The sequence below is a fragment of the Aquarana catesbeiana genome, linkage group LG03 (assembly GCF_042186555.1).
Source record: "Aquarana catesbeiana isolate 2022-GZ linkage group LG03, ASM4218655v1, whole genome shotgun sequence".
NCBI classification, from domain to species: domain Eukaryota; kingdom Metazoa; phylum Chordata; class Amphibia; order Anura; family Ranidae; genus Aquarana; species Aquarana catesbeiana.
The window spans coordinates 231,156,483-231,175,569 of NC_133326.1; the positions used below are offsets into that span (position 1 = coordinate 231,156,483).

The following is a 19,087-nucleotide window of genomic DNA, read 5'->3' on the forward strand; positions in this document are numbered from 1 at the left end:
GTTTTTGGCATGATTTATTTTTGTACTTATAAAACTGATATAACAGTTCATTCAGTGGTATATTTATCACATCATAAGGGAACAAATAAGAGAAGTTCATTGTTAGAGTTTTAATAAGTGAGTGACAACAATTACTTAAAGTGTAAATTGAGGTGAAATGAACCTGTGTTTACCTAAAACATCCAGACATGTCCAGGGAACTTTTTAAAATTCAGATTTACATAAATGGATATTTGGAGTGAATACAGATTTATTTTACCTCGCTGCAACCATAGTAAACCATGCCTAGTAAATTTACAAGTGCAAAGAAAGCCTGGGGGCATAAGCAGAAGAAATTGTCAAACAGATCAAGAGAAAAGATAATGTCCTTTATCTATGCATTGTAAAAAAAAAAAATGTGCAAGTAAAGAAAAACATTGCAGTGGTATAAGAGGATTATTCCTCATTTTAAGACAGTGGGCAAAGCCATGCATAACATTTATTTATGCCCAATGAGCCAGATGCACATCCAAAACCACTGGAATTCAGAACAAATATAGCTTAATAATACAGAACTATTTATTCCAAACTGCAAAACAACTGTCTCAGAATTTTTAGCCATCATCAGTGCAGTGTTGGAGATCACATCATGTAGGGCATGAGACTCAGCGAGACAGCATAACCATACAGGTTATAGTGAGAAGGAACTAAAACAATTGAACAGTCCTCCAACTGAATCAGTGCATAGTGCACTAAAGCCTTTTAGAAGCATTCATGGCTCATACCTTCACATATCTCAAAAATAACAGAATAATTTTTATGATAAAGGATGGAATTAGACAAGTGAATCTGTCACTGTATTTACACACCCACACTCACTATATTTTGTTTGTTTGCACAAATTTACACAACAAAAAATGATTTTTCATATACTGTGTGTGTGTGTGTATATATATATATATATATATATATATATATATATATATATATATATATATATATATATACTAATAATCCCAACCATGAAACTACCTGCCTTGAGTTTGCATGTTCTCCCTGTGCCTGCGTGGGTTTCCTCCAGGTACTCTGGTTTACTCCCTCACTTCAAAGACATGCTGGTAGGTTAATTGGCTCCTGTCTAAATTGGCTCTAGTATGTACGAATGTCAGTTTGGGATATTAGATTGTAAGCTCCTTGAGTGCAGGGACTGATGTCAATGTACACCGTATATGTAAAGTGCTGCATAGATTGACTGCTTTATACTGTAGATTATATATAGTGTGCAACACCCTTTAAATTAGGTATAGTTAACATTAAAGTAGTGTAAGCATAAACACACTTAAAACTTATTAGGGATCTTAGTTTTTTCATGGATCTTTGTAATTCATTTTCTAAGGAAGAATTAAAATAACAGTAAAGATGTCAAGCACCTAGTAAGTGAATAACTGAGTAACTATTACAAAGCGATGACAAAATGAGCTTCATTTATATGCAGAGTGCTTCATGGGGATTATTTATGCATGTTAATGTATGTTAAGGGAATTCTAAATAGTTTGTGTAATTAGGTAGCAATTAAATAAATACGTGTTGTAAATCAAGCATTGCTACTTCTGATCATTAAAAGCGTATTAAAAATACTTACACTTGGGGTATTTAAGGAGAATTTATTACTACAACTTCTCAATTAACCATCAGTAAGCCCAGTGGACTAAAGATGCAAGAATCAATTGACAATACAGTTTATGTTGTATATAGTATCCCTGTCGTGGTTAAATTAAAGGAATGTGACATCTACAGAAGCAGATCTATTTGAAGTAACTGTCAATCTTTGCAATCAAAGGATTGCTTCGTCGTAGCCAATTAGATCCTTTATCATGCTTAGTAAGATTATAAAGTCCTACTGAGTTCAAACATTGTCCCTATTGAACTGCAACCTCCAGAGGACTGTGTAGTTGGTGCTTCCAATGCTAGGACCTAACTGAGATCTTTCCTGTCAAAATTGTTGAAAAAATGCCTCATTTAACTGACTGTTCCTACTATGAGGTAAGAAATGCTGGTTTCTGTTATTTCTAAATTATTTTAAAATGTACCCTTTCGTATATGCATATATGCAAAAGTATATATAAATTACATATCACTGACTGTCATGCAAATAGTATTTTGTTAGCAATGTTAGCAATGTGTAATTAGTTATGCGCTTTTTTCCTTCCTATTTCATTTTCATGTGTTTTTGCTTGAACTGTATTTATATTTTACATAAACCATTAACACATAACATTATGGTTCTAAACATGCCAAAAGCATTTCACCATAGATAATTTTAGTACTAAACTGGAAAAACTTGTATTATGTGTTAAAAAAAAAAAAAACATAAAAAGAAAAAAAAAAAAAAACAGAACAATCTTTTCTTTTTATTGCTTTTTTTCCTTAATATATACTATCTTCAATTCATATAAACCCGCTGGCATCGATCAATACTGTTACTTTACTTGGGGTGTTTGAAATGTTTTCAACTGAGCTATGCATTTGTAAACAATGTTTTACACTTTTTGTAAAACCTTTTGTCATCTGACTCATATGTATAATCTTCCCAATAAAGTTTAGTAAATAGTGTGCTGCTATATTTTAGGATAAAGCTGGGTTTCAAATCCGTTAGTCAAATGCAAGCCCAAACCTTTTATTTTTATTTATTTTTTTTTTTATTTCCCATGAAAATTATTGTGTATTCTAAGGTAACACAGCTTTATCTAATTCAGGATATTAGGTCGATATACACTTTGGAAATTGAACATTCAGTTTATTAGGTGAACAGCTTCTACTCCTTTGGTAAATCAAAACTTAAAGCTTAGTATCAGTCTCCAGATCAAAAACTTAGCCAATTTTTTGTGTAATGATTAAAATAAAACAATAATCCTGCATCATATTTTATACTATGAATAAAAGTAATTGTTACATACATTTACCTATTTTTGTTACAGGTTCAAACACACCTGGAAAATCCAGCAAAGTATCATCTGCAACAAGCACAAAGGCAACAAGTAAAACAGTACTTAACACTTGGGACCAAATTTTCTGCACAGACTCTGTCATATTCACGCTCACACAGTATTCAGCCAGTAGGGATTACACCACCTGTAAGGAATGGAAATATGTCTCCTGTGGCTGAAAGTTGCACAGCAAATGATACTGTGTCAAAGCTACTAACTTTGGACTCCTGTCACGGAAATGAGGTATTCTGTTTAAATTACTAGTAGTGCTGCATGAAAAGAGGTACAACCAGGAGATGTCTCTTTTTGCTGTTTTAACAACCTAGGTTCTGAGAAGAAAGGAAAGTTTATCTAGCCGGACAAAACATTTACTGTATACACTTAAAAAAAAAAAGTTTTAACACTATAACAATGTGGTAATCTATAATTTGTAGAACAATACACAGTGGTAATCTATAGTTTGCCAAACAATACACCCTTGTGTTCTCCTAATACCAATTCCAGATCCAGTTAAGGTTCTAGTGCCTTCCTATGTCCATTGATCTGATTGGACATGGATGAACTCTTATGTAGTATATCCTTACCTTTTTTCACCTCTGGTCTGTTAAAGCATGATTACTCCTGTTTATTATATTGCTCAATCATGTGGTGACTAATAACTTTGCTTGTTTATTTTTGGCTAGTAAAAATGAAACTCTAACCATTTTAAAATTAATTTTGATTTAAAATTAATTTAAAACGATTTATTAATGTAGGTTTCAACAGGATATTGGCCTTTACATTGCCAATATAAGGGTTTTGTACAATTGAAATTACAGCCGTAGTTTATGATTTGTTTTTTTACTAACTGCTTCTTTGTTAACCATTTGTATTTAATCCCCCAGAATGGTAATTAAAAAATAACAAATACCTCTAAGCAAGCTGGATGAAAAGCTGGATGTACATAGCCCTACGTAAATGTGCAATTTTTGAAGTAAACGTTGATAGTCTAGTTGGTAGTTATATAGATTTCGGCTTTCATTCACAGACTTTAATTTATAATATTCCTCTGTTGTTGTATGGTGGCATCACAGGAGAAGGCCAAATGAAAACCTCTCAGGATTACTGTTTGATAGAAATATAATATAACTTATGTTGCCATACTTTGGGCAACTTTATCACTTTGAATCAACTTTTAACCACAAATATGTCCTGGTTCCAAGTGATGATGTGACAGCAATAACTGGGTAAAAAATGAATCAACCTTGTCTTATGAGTGGCTTGGGTTGTTTCCTTTGATTTTCACCCAAGTTTTGATTGTTTTGTTGATGAAACCTGTTTGCCACAAACTGCCAAATGTAGGATAAGCATTAAGGTTAGCAATGAAATAAACAATGATTTAGATTTATTTAAATTTTTTAAAGAAAATGTTAAGAAAACAGAAGTGTAGGATCCTAAAAACAAACAAAACTACATACACACCTACTGTAGATGGCTGCAGCATCCATCCAAGCTGCAGCTGTACCCAGCCGGCCCTACACCGAGAACTGAGCAATCACAGACCAGTTCTCAGGTCTGCTCTAAGCACAGGCACAAGTGCTCAGGCATCTTGGTGGATCCAGACATTATTGTTGGGATCCCTGCAGAGCCTGGACCGGCTCTGTAACGTCATCCAAAATTGAACTTTAGCCCGCTGTCTGCTAAATTTGGGCCACAGGAGTGCAGAACTAAGTGCTGCTCCACAGGACCCACAGAAGAAATGTGTCCAAAATAGCTTTGGCCAAACTTCTCCTTAATGTTTTATACAAAGTAAATGAATTTAAACAGCATTTTAAAATAATGTGCATGAGTGGTTTTGTATTAAGTTGAAATTTAATGTATTTAGAAGTTTTTACACTAGTATATCTATTATTTTAAGATTCTTCCTATTTTGCATTGTTTACTCTTTAAACAAAAACAATTGCTTCAGAAAGAAACTTGTTTTTAGCTCAGAAAATGTGATTGCCCCAGGCCCATTAACAAAAGGAATTTCAGCAGAAGTATTTTCAGAAATTGGGCCTGACAGTTGATGTTCTAAAATGACTCGTTTCTCAACCCATTGGTATTCTTGATCACTTCAAGTGATACTAAAGTCTCATTTTTTTTTTGATAAAATTAACAAACATGTTATACTTACCTGTTGCAGTGGAGTTGCAGCCCAGATCCTCCTCTTCTCAAGTCCCTCTTTGGTGCTCCTGGTCTCTCCCTCCTGTTGTGTGCCCCCACAGCAAGCAGCTTGCTATGGGGCACCTGAGCTGAGCCTGGCCTGGCCCCGCCCCCTCTCTCTCATCATTGGGTCCCTGACTTTGATTGACAGCATCATGAGCCAATGGAGCTTCACTGCTGTCTTAGCCAATGAGAAGGGAGAGCCCTGGACAGCCCTGTCTCTCATGCAACATCACTGGATAGAGATGGGGCTCAGGCAAGTATTAGGGGGGTTTAGGTGGGCTGCTGGCACACGGAAGGCTTTTTATCTTAATTGCAATAAGATAAAAAACTTTCTGCCTTTAAAACCGCTCTGGAGAAAATTCCCTTGCACAGTGCAACTGCACTTGCAAAGTGCACAGTCAATTTGACTTTAATAAATTCATGTGTACATCCTTACCATTTATGATTGATTCTTTGTCAAAAAATATTTTGCCATACTGTACACTGACTTTAAAGTAGCCATGATTCTATTTATGATGCAATTACCCTTTTTAATAGAAAAAAAATCATAATATTACTTTAGAAATTAGGTAGCATAATTTGTATTTTTTTCTGAGGTACCGTTGTTTTAGAGGCACTTTTCGGCTGCTAGCGGGGTGCTTTTAAAAAAGCGCCCGCAAAGCGACATTGCCGAGGCGATTCGGCGGCGCTGCCCATTGATTTCAATGAGCAGGGGCTCTGTGGGAGCAGTGTATACACCGCTCCTAAAGCGCCTTAAGGAAGCTGCTTGCAGGACTTTTTTTGACATCCTGCCAGCGCAGCACCCCAGTGTGAAAGCAGTCAGGCTTTCACACTGGGAATGCACATGAGGTATTTTCAGGCTCTTTACAGGAGCTATTTTTAGTGCTAAAGCACCTGAAAAATGCCTCCAGTGTGAAAGGGGTCTTAATGTTAGTCTTATGTTAGTTATTAGTAAAACACATTTTCTGGTAAGTCTGTTCTGCTTTTGTAATTGTATGTGCCAAGTAATAACTCTTCAGGAGAGTTTACTTAAAAAGAGTGCCCTCATATGTGTAACGCTATATGTAAGAGTACATAAGAAAAAAGCAAACTAAGACTGATCTCTAATTCCTTCTGCCTGTCCACCGTGACTTAGAAGTAAATGATTTTGAGCCCTCATTTACACTTGACCATTTTTCAGCTTGTTTCCCCATGCCTGACTACACTCATCATGCAAAATCCCATTCTTTCTAATTGTCCCTTTTCCCACTTGTTTGCTCAGTCATTCTACTTTCTATACCCTACTCTCCAAAAAGTAACTCATTTGGCCCAATAGACTTCAATTGAATTACCTGTAAATGGGAATCTGCACATTTTTGCATCCGAAGAACTCCTCCCCTCCTCTAGAAATGCTCTCCTCCCCTTGAACAGCCCAGGAAACCAATACCTGAAGCTTTATACATGTGCAAAAGCTCTTGCCCAAAGCATATAAAATTCCTGTAAAATGCCTGAAAAAAAAAGGCTTCAAAACCACCCTGAATACACTCTTCGCAGGTGTTTATGCAGGCTAATGGCGGTTAAGTCCTGCTCTGTCCTTGTTTAGTCAAAGCAGGTGAAATGCAGACATGAATGACAACGCTGTTTCATTGCAGCAAGCTTACACCACAGGAAATTGATAGTAAAAATTACGTTTTCATTTTCTTTATTTAGTTCCTGACTGCTAGAGAACACTGGAGTTTTTCATATAATGCAAGCTATGAATATATTTTAGCCTAAACAATCACACTAAATACATTATATTTGCTGGGGTAGCACATTGCAGGGGCTTCTATCGTTAAGGCTTCTATCTCTAAGTGATTCTTTCTACAAGTGATATGCACTTCATTCTCTGCACTGGGTTCTGCCTCACCTGATCATTCCTTCTGTCTCTTTACAGGTATGTGTCAGCTCATCCACATCTTCCACCGTTAACTGCAATTGGGATCTGCTTGCTGTCTCTGTGTGTGTGTGTCTCTCTGGTATGTGTCAGCTCATCCACATCTTCCACCGTTAACTGCAATTGGGATCTGCTTGCTGTCTCTGTGTGTGTGTGTCTCTCTGGTATGTGTCAGCTCATCCACATCTTCCACCGTTAACTGCAATTGGGATCTGCTTGCTGTCTCTGTGTGTGTGTGTCTCTCTGGTATGTGTCAGCTCATCCACATCTTCCACCGTTAACTGCAATTGGGATCTGCTTGCTGTCTCTGTGTGTGTGTGTCTCTCTGGTATGTGTCAGCTCATCCACATCTTCCACCGTTAACTGCAATTGGGATCTGCTTGCTGTCTCTGTGTGTGTGTGTCTCTCTGGTATGTGGCCTTCTCTATCTGTTGCCCTGTGCGAACAACCATGACATTATTTGTTTTTCTGGACTGTCTTACCTAAGTTTTATGTGTTGATCTTGTCTTGGCCTCTTGCTATTCTGACTTTTGAAGCAAAAAGTTCACTTTGATTGCTAGGCACTCTTATAGTCACTCATGATTAATTAACGAACTTCAACCCCACCCTTATAACAGTATATATTTGAGCATCCTTAAGGGGGTAGCACATTGCTGGGGTAGCACATTGCAGGGGCTTCTATCGTTAAGGCTTCTATCTCTAAGTGATTCTTTCTACAAGTGATATGCACTTCATTCTCTGCACTTCAGTGATTGCACGAAGCAAACAAATACAGCAATCTGCACTGGAAAGCAGCTAACAGACTGCAGGTGACCCGTCTCTCTATTAAGCTCTCCTTCCACTCTGTAACATGCACTCTCTACCACTGCTTCTGACACTCCTGTCCTCTCTCCTCAAACTCTCTTACCTTCACCCCCCCTCTCCACCCGCCTGCTTATACATATCACCCTGCCTTCTGTCTTCCCCCTACTACTGCTCTTACCAACTCTCGCTCATTCTACATCCATACACTGATAAAACCTCCAGTACTCTGAGACATGCCCCTTCACATAAATCACAGTCCCACATTACCTCCCTCACCCTCCTGCTTCTCCTAATCTCTGGTGACATATCCCCAAACCCTGGGCCACCATCATCTGTCTTTGCCCAACGCTCCCATCCCCCTACACCCTCTGGCAGGAGCCGCAACCCACAGAACTTGGTCCATATTCCTCTTTCCAAAACCAGCCCCCCCTTTTCCTGTGCCCTGTGGAATGCACGTTCTGTCTGCAACAAACTCACCGCCCTCCACGACCTCTTCATCACAAATTCCTTTAACCTACTTGCCATTACTGAAACCTGGCTTCATGAATCGGATACTATTTCTCCTGCTTCCCTCTCCCATGGGGGCCTTCTTTGGACTCACTCCCCCAGACCAAGTGGACGGAAGGGAGGTGGAGTGGGAATCCTTCTAGCCCCATGCAGCACCTATCAGGTTCTTCACCCACCTCCCTCTCTGACACTCTCCTCTTTTGAGGCACATTGCATTTGTCTTTTCTCTCCCATTTCTCTAAGAATTGCTGTCATCTACCGGCCCCCTGGACCGGTATCAGCCTTTCTTGATGACTTCTCTGCCTGGCTACCCTACTTTCTCTCTTCTGAAATCCCCACAGTTATTCTTGGGGACTTCAACATCCCTGTCAACACTAACACTACTATTACTTCTAAACTTCTCAGTCTAACCTCATCGCTTGACCTGAAGCAATGGATACAGGCTCCTACCCACTCCAACGGCAACACCCTTGACCTTGCCTTCTCCTATCTGTGCACTCCGTGCAACCTTTCCAACAATCCATTCCCACTCTCTGATCACCACCTTATTAGTTTTGCTCTCTCCTTGTCTTCCACCTCTTCTCCCTCCAACCGCCCAACAGTTACACGCAGAAACCTTCGCCACCTCAACCCTTCTCTTCTCTACTCTGCTACTGATCACCTCTATGACAAAATCTCCCCCCTGTCCTGCCCCAACCTAGCTACTTTCATTTACAACAGCTCACTGTCCTCCTCCCTAGACAAGCTGGCCCCCCTCACTACACGCAGAATTAGGCCCCGACTGCTACAACCCTGGCAAACAGATGACACCAGAAGTCTCAGAAAACGTAGCCGCGCTCTTGAGCGCCTGTGGCATAAGACTAAGACCCAGGAAGACTTCACACAATATAAATCTGCCCTCCTAAAATACTACTCCTGCCTTCACACTGCCAAACAGACCTACTTTATCACACTCATCAACACCTTCTCATCCAGTCCACGTCAACTCTTCTCTACCTTCAACACTCTACTCTGTCCTCCACTGCCTCCACCCACCAACTCAATCACCGCCCAGGAGATTGCCAATCACTTCAAAACTAAGATTGATACAATTCATGAGGAGATCGCCAATGCGCAAAAACCTCCACCATGCAACACCCCATGTCCACAGATACAGTCATTACTTCCCTCATTCAACCCTGCTACTACTACTGAGGTTGCTAAACTTTTATCTAGCACTCATCTAACCACTTGCCCCCTGGATCCTGTTCCCTCGCAAATGCTACGCTCACCCTCTGACTCGATTCTACGCTCTCTAACTCACATTTTCAACCTCTCCCTCTCTTGTGGCATCTTCCCAAACTCTCTAAAACATGCACTAGTCACCCCCATACTAAAAAAGCCCTCACTGGATCCCACCAATCTCAACAACTTACGTCCCATCTCCTTACTCTCCTTCTCCTCCAAACTTCTTGAAAGACTGGTCTACAACCGATTAAGTGACCATCTGACCATGAATAAACTTCTTGATCCCCTTCAGTCCGGTTTTCGCCCTCAACACTCCACGGAAACTGCTCTCCTTAAACTCTCAAATGACCTACTAATGGCTAAAGCCAATGGACACTATTCTGTACTACTTCTCCTGGATCTCTCTGCTGCCTTTGACACAGTGGACCACCCACTCCTCCTCGAAAAACTCCACTCCTTTGGTCTCCGTGACTGCACTCTTCGCTGGTTCTCATCCTACCTATCCCACCACTCCTTCAGTGTCACTTACAACTCTACTTCCTCCTCTCCTCTTCCTTTTTCCGTTGGGGTCCCCCAAGGTTCTGTTCTCGGACCTCTCCTTTTCTCAATCTACACCACCTCCTTGGGTCAGTTGATTGCCTCCCACGGCTTTAAATATCATCTCTACGCTGATGACACCCAAATCTATCTCTCCACCCCCCAGCTCTCTCCATCTGTCTCCTCACGCATTACCAACTTATTAGCAGACATATCAGCCTGGATGTCACATCACTTTCTCAAACTCAACCTATCCAAAACCGAGCTCATGATATTTCCTCCCTCAGGTGCCACTTCCCCTGATCTCCCTGTCAAGATCAACGGCTCAACTATCAACCCATCTCCCCACGCCAAGGTCCTAGGTGTAATCCTGGACTCTGAACTAACCTTTCGACCCCACATTCTATCACTATCCAAAGCTTGCCGCCTCTGTCTTCGCAACATCTCCAAGATACGCCCCTTCCTAACCATTGACACCACAAAGCTTCTAATCCACTCCCTGGTCATCTCCCGCCTTGACTACTGCAACTCCCTCCTCATTGGTTTACCTCTAAATAGGCTATCCCCACTTCAGTCCATCATGAACGCTGCGGCCAGGCTCATCCACCACACAAACCGCTCAGCGTCTGCTACACCCCTCTGCCAATCCCTCCATTGGCTGCCACTCAGTCACCGAATTAAATTCAAGATACTAACTATAACTTACAAAGCCATCCACAACTTGGCCCCTAGCTACATCTCTAACCTAGTCACAAAATACCAACCTAATCGTTCTCTTCGCTCCTCCCAAGACCTCCTGCTCTCAAACTCCCTTGTCACCTCATCCCATGCTCGCCTTCAGGACTTCTCCAGAGCCTCCCCCATCCTCTGGAATGCTCTACCCCAATCCGTCCATTTTTCTCCTACTTTATCCACTTTCAGACGATCCCTGAAAACTCATCTCTTCAGAGAAGCCTATCTGGCCCCACCTAACAACTGTACATTTATCTTCTCAATCAGCACATCACCCACAGTTATTACCTCTTGTATCTCTTGACCTCCCCTCTTAGATTGTAAGCTCTAAGGAGCAGGGCCCTCTGATTCCTACTGTATCAAATTGTATTGTACTTGTACTGTCTACCCTCAAGTTGTAAAGCGCTACGTAAACTGTTGGCGCTATATAAATACTGTATAATAATATAATAATAATAATTATATTTACTTTTCAACAGATGGATGATGTTATTGATGACATAATTAGTCTGGAAACAAGTTTCAATGATGATGGCGTGACCTGTACAGAATCTACAATGCTAATGCCAAATAATGTAAGCTATTAAATCTATACCATCGTTATTTTTGCGTAAATTCTAGTATTTCAAAGATACATCATACCTTCTCCTATCTCAATGAACTAAGTGAGAAAAACACATGGAGGCTACATTTTGTTGTGCAGCTTTATTTTACCATGAAGTATAAAAAGCTCATTTACCCAATAATCCATTGCAACCAAGCCGGTTAAAGCCAGCTCTGGGGTCCTGCCCCCATGCCCACAGCTACATCCAGAGGTTTCCCAGTTAGTATTTTATGATTTTTTTCTATTTACTTTTCCAAGTGTCTTCAGGCTGGTCACATGAAGCCACAGGCTCCTCTTCCTCTTTGCCTATTCTATGGGCTGGGCAGTCCTCAATTATGTAGAGAGCAGAATGACATCAGCAATGTGCTATTTTACTGAAAGTGCAGGGCACTGTGGTGACTTCCACTCAGGGAGTGGGTCCATGGCAGCCTGCACTCACAGAATGTCCTCAGTTTTCCCAGCTGAATAATTCAGGGTGTCATTCAATCCAGAGAGCTAAAGTCATCTAGTGGCAGAAAGGTATTACTGTGGAGGACAGCACTGGAGAAAGGGTGAGTATTGCAGGCAGAGCTTCTTTTTTATTTTTAACCTATGATGGGGGCCATTTTTTCAAAAAGTTGGGCCCAGAATTTGGACTTTAATTGCTCTTGGAATTAAAAAATTACTGAAATCTGACTTTTTATTGGTTTCTGTGGGTTGCTTATGTTTTTGCTATTAAATAGGCCTTTGCGTGCTAATAGCTATACACATTTAGATAGTAAGGGCTCATTTACACCAGTCGCAATGCAGGCTGGTGTCCATTTAACTTAGCAGAGCTGTGGTGCAGAGATGGATGGAGACTTTAGGTCATGGGTGTCCATCTGCGGCCCTCCAGCTGTTGCCTCTGCCTTGAAAAGGAGGGGCTTTGGGACTTTGAATGAGGTGGGTAGGTGGGGCCAAAAGGATCAGACACCGTTGTAAAAAATCATTTTTTTGGTAAAAAATAGATGATAACATGATAACAAACCAAATGTTAGATAACATAGAGTAATATGTAATGGCTAAGTATATTGCCCTCTAGCAAAAGTGTGCTGCCAGGAGACAGGCTAGCACGGAATTGGGACAATATATGCGCCAAGCCACCCCCCCAGGGCTACACCCAGCGTTACACGGTGCAAACACAAACAGGAAGGAAGCCTAATCCAGCGCAGTGGCAGCCGCTGCCCACAGCAACTGGAGACGCCACCATCAACGTGTTTGACCAGATAGAAAACACAATGCCAGCACCAGATCGTCCAGCGGACATCACCTGCATGGCGTGGGGGCGTGATGCCAATGCAGGGGTGGCAAATCCGCCCGATCCCCCGAATCCACCGAAGTGGATGTGGGGGGGGGCCCTGACATGCCTCGCAGCTCCCAAGTGATTGAAAGATAGGACAGCCAGACAGTCCCAGACCCCACCAGAATACACATATAGCTGCACCAATAATGGCAAAAAAAGTAAATACCAATAATGATTAAAGAAAAACCATATAAGAAACATGTAGTATGGGGCACATGCGCGGCACGATGTGAGGCGGACGCTGCTGAGCTGAGCTCCGTCAGACGAGGCAGACCAGGCACGATTCCCGGGGCTATTTCCAGCTAAAAACTACACTATCTACCCGATCACCCCCGCGGGACTATTCTGTGCATGCCATCTGGCAAAAAGGGGCGACACTACCGCTCCCAACATACCCTTACAAACTACCTTATGAACATGGAGAGGATGATGACCCAAAATGGCGCCGGCCACCATGCGGCCTCCAACGTTCCGGAGCATGTATCATCTAAAGGCAGTGAGTACTCTCAACCCCTCTTTAAGGCCGATCTTGATTCAAGCCTGTCAGCCATCTATGATAGATTTGTGGACAAGCTAGAACAAGAGATACACAAATCTACCACCGCTCTCTCACAGGAGATTGCCAGTATAGGAGGCCACACAGACATATTAGAAGCCAAGCATGACGAACTAGCCATTGCACATAATGACCTCAGAAAGGACTATGAAACCTTGGCAGACAGCTTTTCTTTCATGCAGACTCACATTGAAGATCTGGACAATAGAAACAGACGAAACAATATAAGAGTTCGTGGAGTTCCAGAGTCAATCACAGACCTTAATCAAGTTATTACAAAGCTGTTTCATAACCTTGTACCAGACAAACCACTCTCTGCTTTTGCATGTGACAGAATGCACAGGGCACTGCGTCCAAAACCAACAGCAGATAAACCTCCCAGAGATATAATAATGTGCATGAAGGACTTTATCACTAAAGAAGATATAATGCGGGCCGCCAGGAACTCCCCATCCATTGAATTAGATGGGATAAGGCTGCAGATCTACCCTGATATCTCCCCTGCGACTTTGGACCGAAGACGCAGGATGAAAGAAGTCACAAATGTCCTCCAAACAGCCAGAATCAAATATAGATGGGGTTTCCCATTCGAATTGTCATTAACACATAATGGCAATACCTACACTGTTTATAATGTCATCGAAGGAAAAGATCTGCTTATTAAGCTGGGACTGTTGGATCCACAACCATTACAACGTCTCCCTGCAACCCCTAGATCTTCACCTATTTGGTCCACACCCTCCACCAGACGCAATCTGAGAGAACTAAGAAGATGGCAACAACTCTCCCCTCAAGATCGTGTCGCCTAATCTGTCTGAACATAAATAAGTTGAGCGAGTCTTTCGCTGCTCCTTTCACTGGTTGACAATCATAATTCAGTTTATACAGCTCTCCCCTACCTAACACCCCAGAGCTGATGAAACATTCAACTCAAATGTAAACCGCCCTGACGCTACAATCAACTCTGGCTCTGAAGCTCGGAACAGAACATTTACCCAATCTTCTTCCCATACTAACTTTTTTTTTATTTTTTTATTTTTCACAGATACTGCCTTTGGAAGATATGGGAATGATAGGGGATATAGTAAGGGGGGGAGGGGATGAGAAGGGAAAGTTCCCTTTTTTCTTTTTTTTCTTTTTTCTTTTGTTTGTTCTTCCTTTTTTCCTTCTTCTCCTATACAGGTTATTTACTACTAAACTCTCAAATCTCACAATCATCCTCCTCCCTTATGGGTGGACACCAAATATGTTATATTATACTGTTGTGGAACCTTCTGCCCGATATCTACACTCCAGAGTAATGTGAGATTTTGCAAGTTTGTCATATTGTGTACCATAACCATAAGCTTACTCCTTTGGTTCCTAACATTTTTTTTTCATCAAAGCCCGATATAAAAGTGTTCACCTCGTTAATTTTTTGATGTTATCTACCATTTGGTAGAATGTTAAGGTTAACCCTATTGTGTTCTTACCATGCACAAATCTTTTTTTTTTTTTCAATTTAGTTACTAACTTTTCAAATTGCCTGGCCCATCCGCCATCGCTAGTTTGACCCCCATTCTGCCTGAGGAGCCTGCGGCCCTACCTTCTCCTGGAGGGAGGCGGCGCTCCCCGCTGGCAGAAATTGGACTGCTAAGTCCTATTGTAGAATTTACTAGGCTGAGTGACTCACGGTACCTCAGTCCCCTTTTTTTTGTTATTTCAGTTATTATTATATTAGCCCTTATGGCAATTTTTGCAAACAATGTACTCTTCGGAAGACTTCATAGTTCAGGTTATCCTATCTTGGGTATATCTATATGGTTATCTTTTATCTGATACAGAATTCATTCCCTTAATCTAAATATTAATACAGCGGTATTATACTCTCATCAATTGATAAATGTATGCATAGTCTATTGTTTCAATGTCATTTCATATATACTGTGTCCTCCATTTTGGTCCGTGTTGATCTCCTTCTATACAATTAGAATTATCACCCTTAATAAAAATGGGACTTAAAGTATTTTCCCATAATGTTCAAGGCCTCAATTCTCCCAATAAACGTAAAAAAAGCTTTCCAACAATATAGAAGATTAGGTGCTGACATAATCCTAATGCAAGAGACCCACTTCTCTACCTCCAACCACCCACAATATTTTGACAAATCATTCAACCAATTCCACTATACTACCTTCTCCAATAAATCACGTGGTGTTGCTATTTTTATCAAAAATTCCATAATTTTTGAACCCCATTCTATTTCTAAAGATGATGACAGTAGATTCATAATTCTAAAGGGCAGTATAAACAGACGAAATGTCACTATTGCTTCCCTTTACGCCCCAAACGAAGCCCAAACAACATTTTTCACTAAATTCTTTAACATACTAGAACAATATATCTCTCCTCATTTGATAATTGGAGGAGACTTTAATCTATCTGCTCACCCAGCTCTCGATAGGAGTAAGGTGGCCCCCTCTTCCAAAGCATTTAGTAAATCTATAAGTCAACCGCAGCTAATTGACTCTTGGAGGGCACACAATATTAGTGTTAGAGCATATACCCACTATTCCCACCCTCATAGCTGCTTTGCCAGATTAGACTATATTTTCTGCACTCCGATCCTCTTAGCAAACTCTTCTAAAACAGACATACACCCTTGCCCATGGTCAGACCATAACATAGCGTTTAAAACTTCCCATATTGGCATGGCTCCCACCCCCTTTAATTGGCGCCTTAATGATTCATTCCTATCAAACCCCTCTATTGTCCAACAAGTTAATACCCATATTGAGGAATATTTCCAAACAAACACTTCAGATGAGGTCCTCCCAACCTCGGTTTGGGCTGCTCACAAAGCAGTCCTGAGGGGTCACTTGATCAACATAGCCGCAGCTAAAAATAAATCCAAACTGACAGAAATTAAATGCCTTACCAAAGAACTCCATGAACTATATAATAAACTAAATAACAACATCACTCCAGAATTATCGAACCTCATTCAAATAAAACGTAAGGCCCTAAGCACATTACTCTCTGAAGACACTGAAAAGTCTCTTAGATTCTCTAAAGCTAAATTTCTGCTACATGGGAACTCTTCCTCAACAATGTTTGCCAGAAAATTGAATCATGATACTAAACCCCCACATGTTTACAAACTTCGAGACCAAAAAGGCAATATGGTAACACACCCCCAAGATGTCCTCCAAATTTTCACTTCTTTCTATAAAAACCTCCTTTCTGGCCCCCAAACACATCCCCATCCCACTACACTAGACTGGTTAAACTCTCTACAACTCCCAAAGCTCAATCAACTACAATCCTCTTCGTTAAATGACCCTTGCACTGACATCGAAATTCTTAACATAATAAAATCCCTCAAAACATCGACAGCACCAGGCCCAGATGGCTTTACTACATCATACTATAAAAAATTTGCCCCCTTATTGACTCCTAGCCTCACCAAAATGTTCAATCACATCTTATCAGGTGGCCATTTCCCTGAAGATATGCTACTGGCTAACCTATCCTTAATACCCAAACCCCAAAAAGACTATTCCCACCCCCAAAACTTTCGTCCCATTTCAGTCCTTAACAACGACCTTAAATTGTTTGGCAGATTACTGGCAAATAGACTGGCCACAGTTATCACCACCCTGATCCACACAGATCAAACTGGTTTTATCCCAGGCAGACAAATAGTTGACAATATTAGACTAGTTACAAATATTGTCCCAGACGCTAACCTTCATTCTCACCTCCTCTATTTGCTCAGCCTCGACATCCACAATGCCTTTGACAGTGTAAACTGGTCCTACTTAAACCACCTATTACCCAAATTTGGCATATCAGAAAAATTCATACATGGATTTAATGCTCTATACCACTTCCCTCAAACCAGAATTAGAATTCCAGGTAATAATTCAGATTTCTTTCCTCTAAGCAGAGGAACTAGACAGGGCTGTCCTCTTTCCCCCCTTCTCTTTGCCTTAGCCATTGAACCCCTTGCAATCGCCATTAGAAATAACTCGAATATTAAAGGTTACCAGAAAGATCCATATCACTTTAAACTCAGTCTCTATGCAGACGATGCACTTTTGTTCTTAACAGACCCTCTAATCTCAATCCCCAATCTTCTCTCATAACTACACTCATTCCATAAACTTTCTGGTCCTTTTATCAATACAAACAAGTGCTCCATCTTACCTATTAATAGCCCTCTAAATTTAACCTCACTTCTGAAGAAAAACTTCAATTTCTTATGGTCCTCACACGCCTTTAAATATCTGGGAGTCAATATCACAGCATCCCACAATCTCTTATATAAAAGCAACTACCTCCCCCTTTTCTCACAAATCAACTCACTGATAAAAATTTGGTCCTCTTACCATATTTCCTTCCTTGGAAGGATATGCGCCTTTAAGATGACTATCTTTCCAAAACTACTATACTATTTCAGAGCCCTCCCCATTAACGTTCCCAAAACAAGACTGGAATCCCTTCAACGCGAAATTCATAGATTCATTTGGAATAACAAAAAACCTAGATGTAGTTATATCCTCATGCACAGACCACATCATAGCGGTGGGCTGGGACTTCCCAACCTTTGGCTTTATTTCCTAGCAGCCAGATTAGTACAAATGGCTCAATGGTTTTCCCTTGACACAAACATTTCTTGGCTGATCTTCGAGTCCACCTCTATTCTTCCTTTAAACATTAAAGGCATTTTATGGTCTAATATAAAATTACATCACACCCTTAACAAAAAAAACACAATAATAGCCCAATTTATTCATCTATGGAACAGAATTAAGGATAATTTTAAACTCCCCTCTGCAACCCCTCCATTGGCCTCATTTTTAGGGGACCCCAGATTCCCCCCTGCTTTCCTTGATAAGACCTTCTTTTATAACTGGACCAAAAACAACCTTACCACATTAAAATCAATTACACTCAACTCTAAATTCCCAACTTTTGCCTCATTACAATCCAGATTTAATTTTCCCCCTTCAGAACACCACCAATACACTTTAATCCATGAGTTCTATTCAACATACTACTCCCTATCTGTTAACCCTGCTAGTACTTTATTTGAACACATTTGTATTTCTACACCCAGAGATAAAGGATTGATATCCCTTCTTTAAAATTACCTCAATAACTCCCTCCAGCCTGAAAAATCTGGCCCTATGATTAGATGGGAAACAGAGATTGGTAGTTCATTCCCAGTAGACACATGGTCTAAAATGATAGATAATCTTCGCAAAAGTAACTGTGCTGCTGCATTTAGAGAATCCCCAATGAAACTTCACATCAGATGGTACATGACCCCATCTAAGATACACTCGTTCTACCCCTCAACCTCCCCAGACTGCTTCAGAGGTTGTCACGTGGAGGGCAACTATATCCACATCTTCTGGGGCTGTAATCATCTGGAACCGATATGGAACAAAGTAATCAGCAGACTTGAAAACCCCCTTAAAAAAAAAATCTCCCTATCCCCCCAAATATGCCTTCTATACGCCTCGGTCCCAGATGTCCCCCCTCCATGTAACAGATTAATCCACTCTCTAATCAGCTCTATAAAATGAATGATAGCCTTTAACTGGAAAACACAGAACCTACCATGGCCTCAGGTTGAGTCCAGAATGGAAACACTCAGACTCTCTGAGAGAATACATCATACCCTCTCAGATAGCATGCACATTTTTAATGAGAAATGGAGATTCTGGTCCCCACCTGACCTTCA

At 40.8% G+C, this 19,087-nt stretch overlaps 1 protein-coding gene across 2 annotated transcripts in view; it reads left to right on the forward strand.

Annotated features, from left to right (window-relative positions):
- TFEC (transcription factor EC) overlaps nucleotides 1-19,087 on the forward strand; it is a 150,338-nt gene that overhangs the window by 51,371 nt on the left and 79,880 nt on the right. For both annotated transcript variants that reach the window (XM_073619848.1, XM_073619849.1), the window contains exons 2-3: nucleotides 2,958-3,209; nucleotides 11,355-11,450. In XM_073619848.1, the coding sequence (XP_073475949.1) occupies nucleotides 2,958-3,209; nucleotides 11,355-11,450 (348 nt within the window). The remainder of the gene's footprint in view (nucleotides 1-2,957; nucleotides 3,210-11,354; nucleotides 11,451-19,087) is intronic.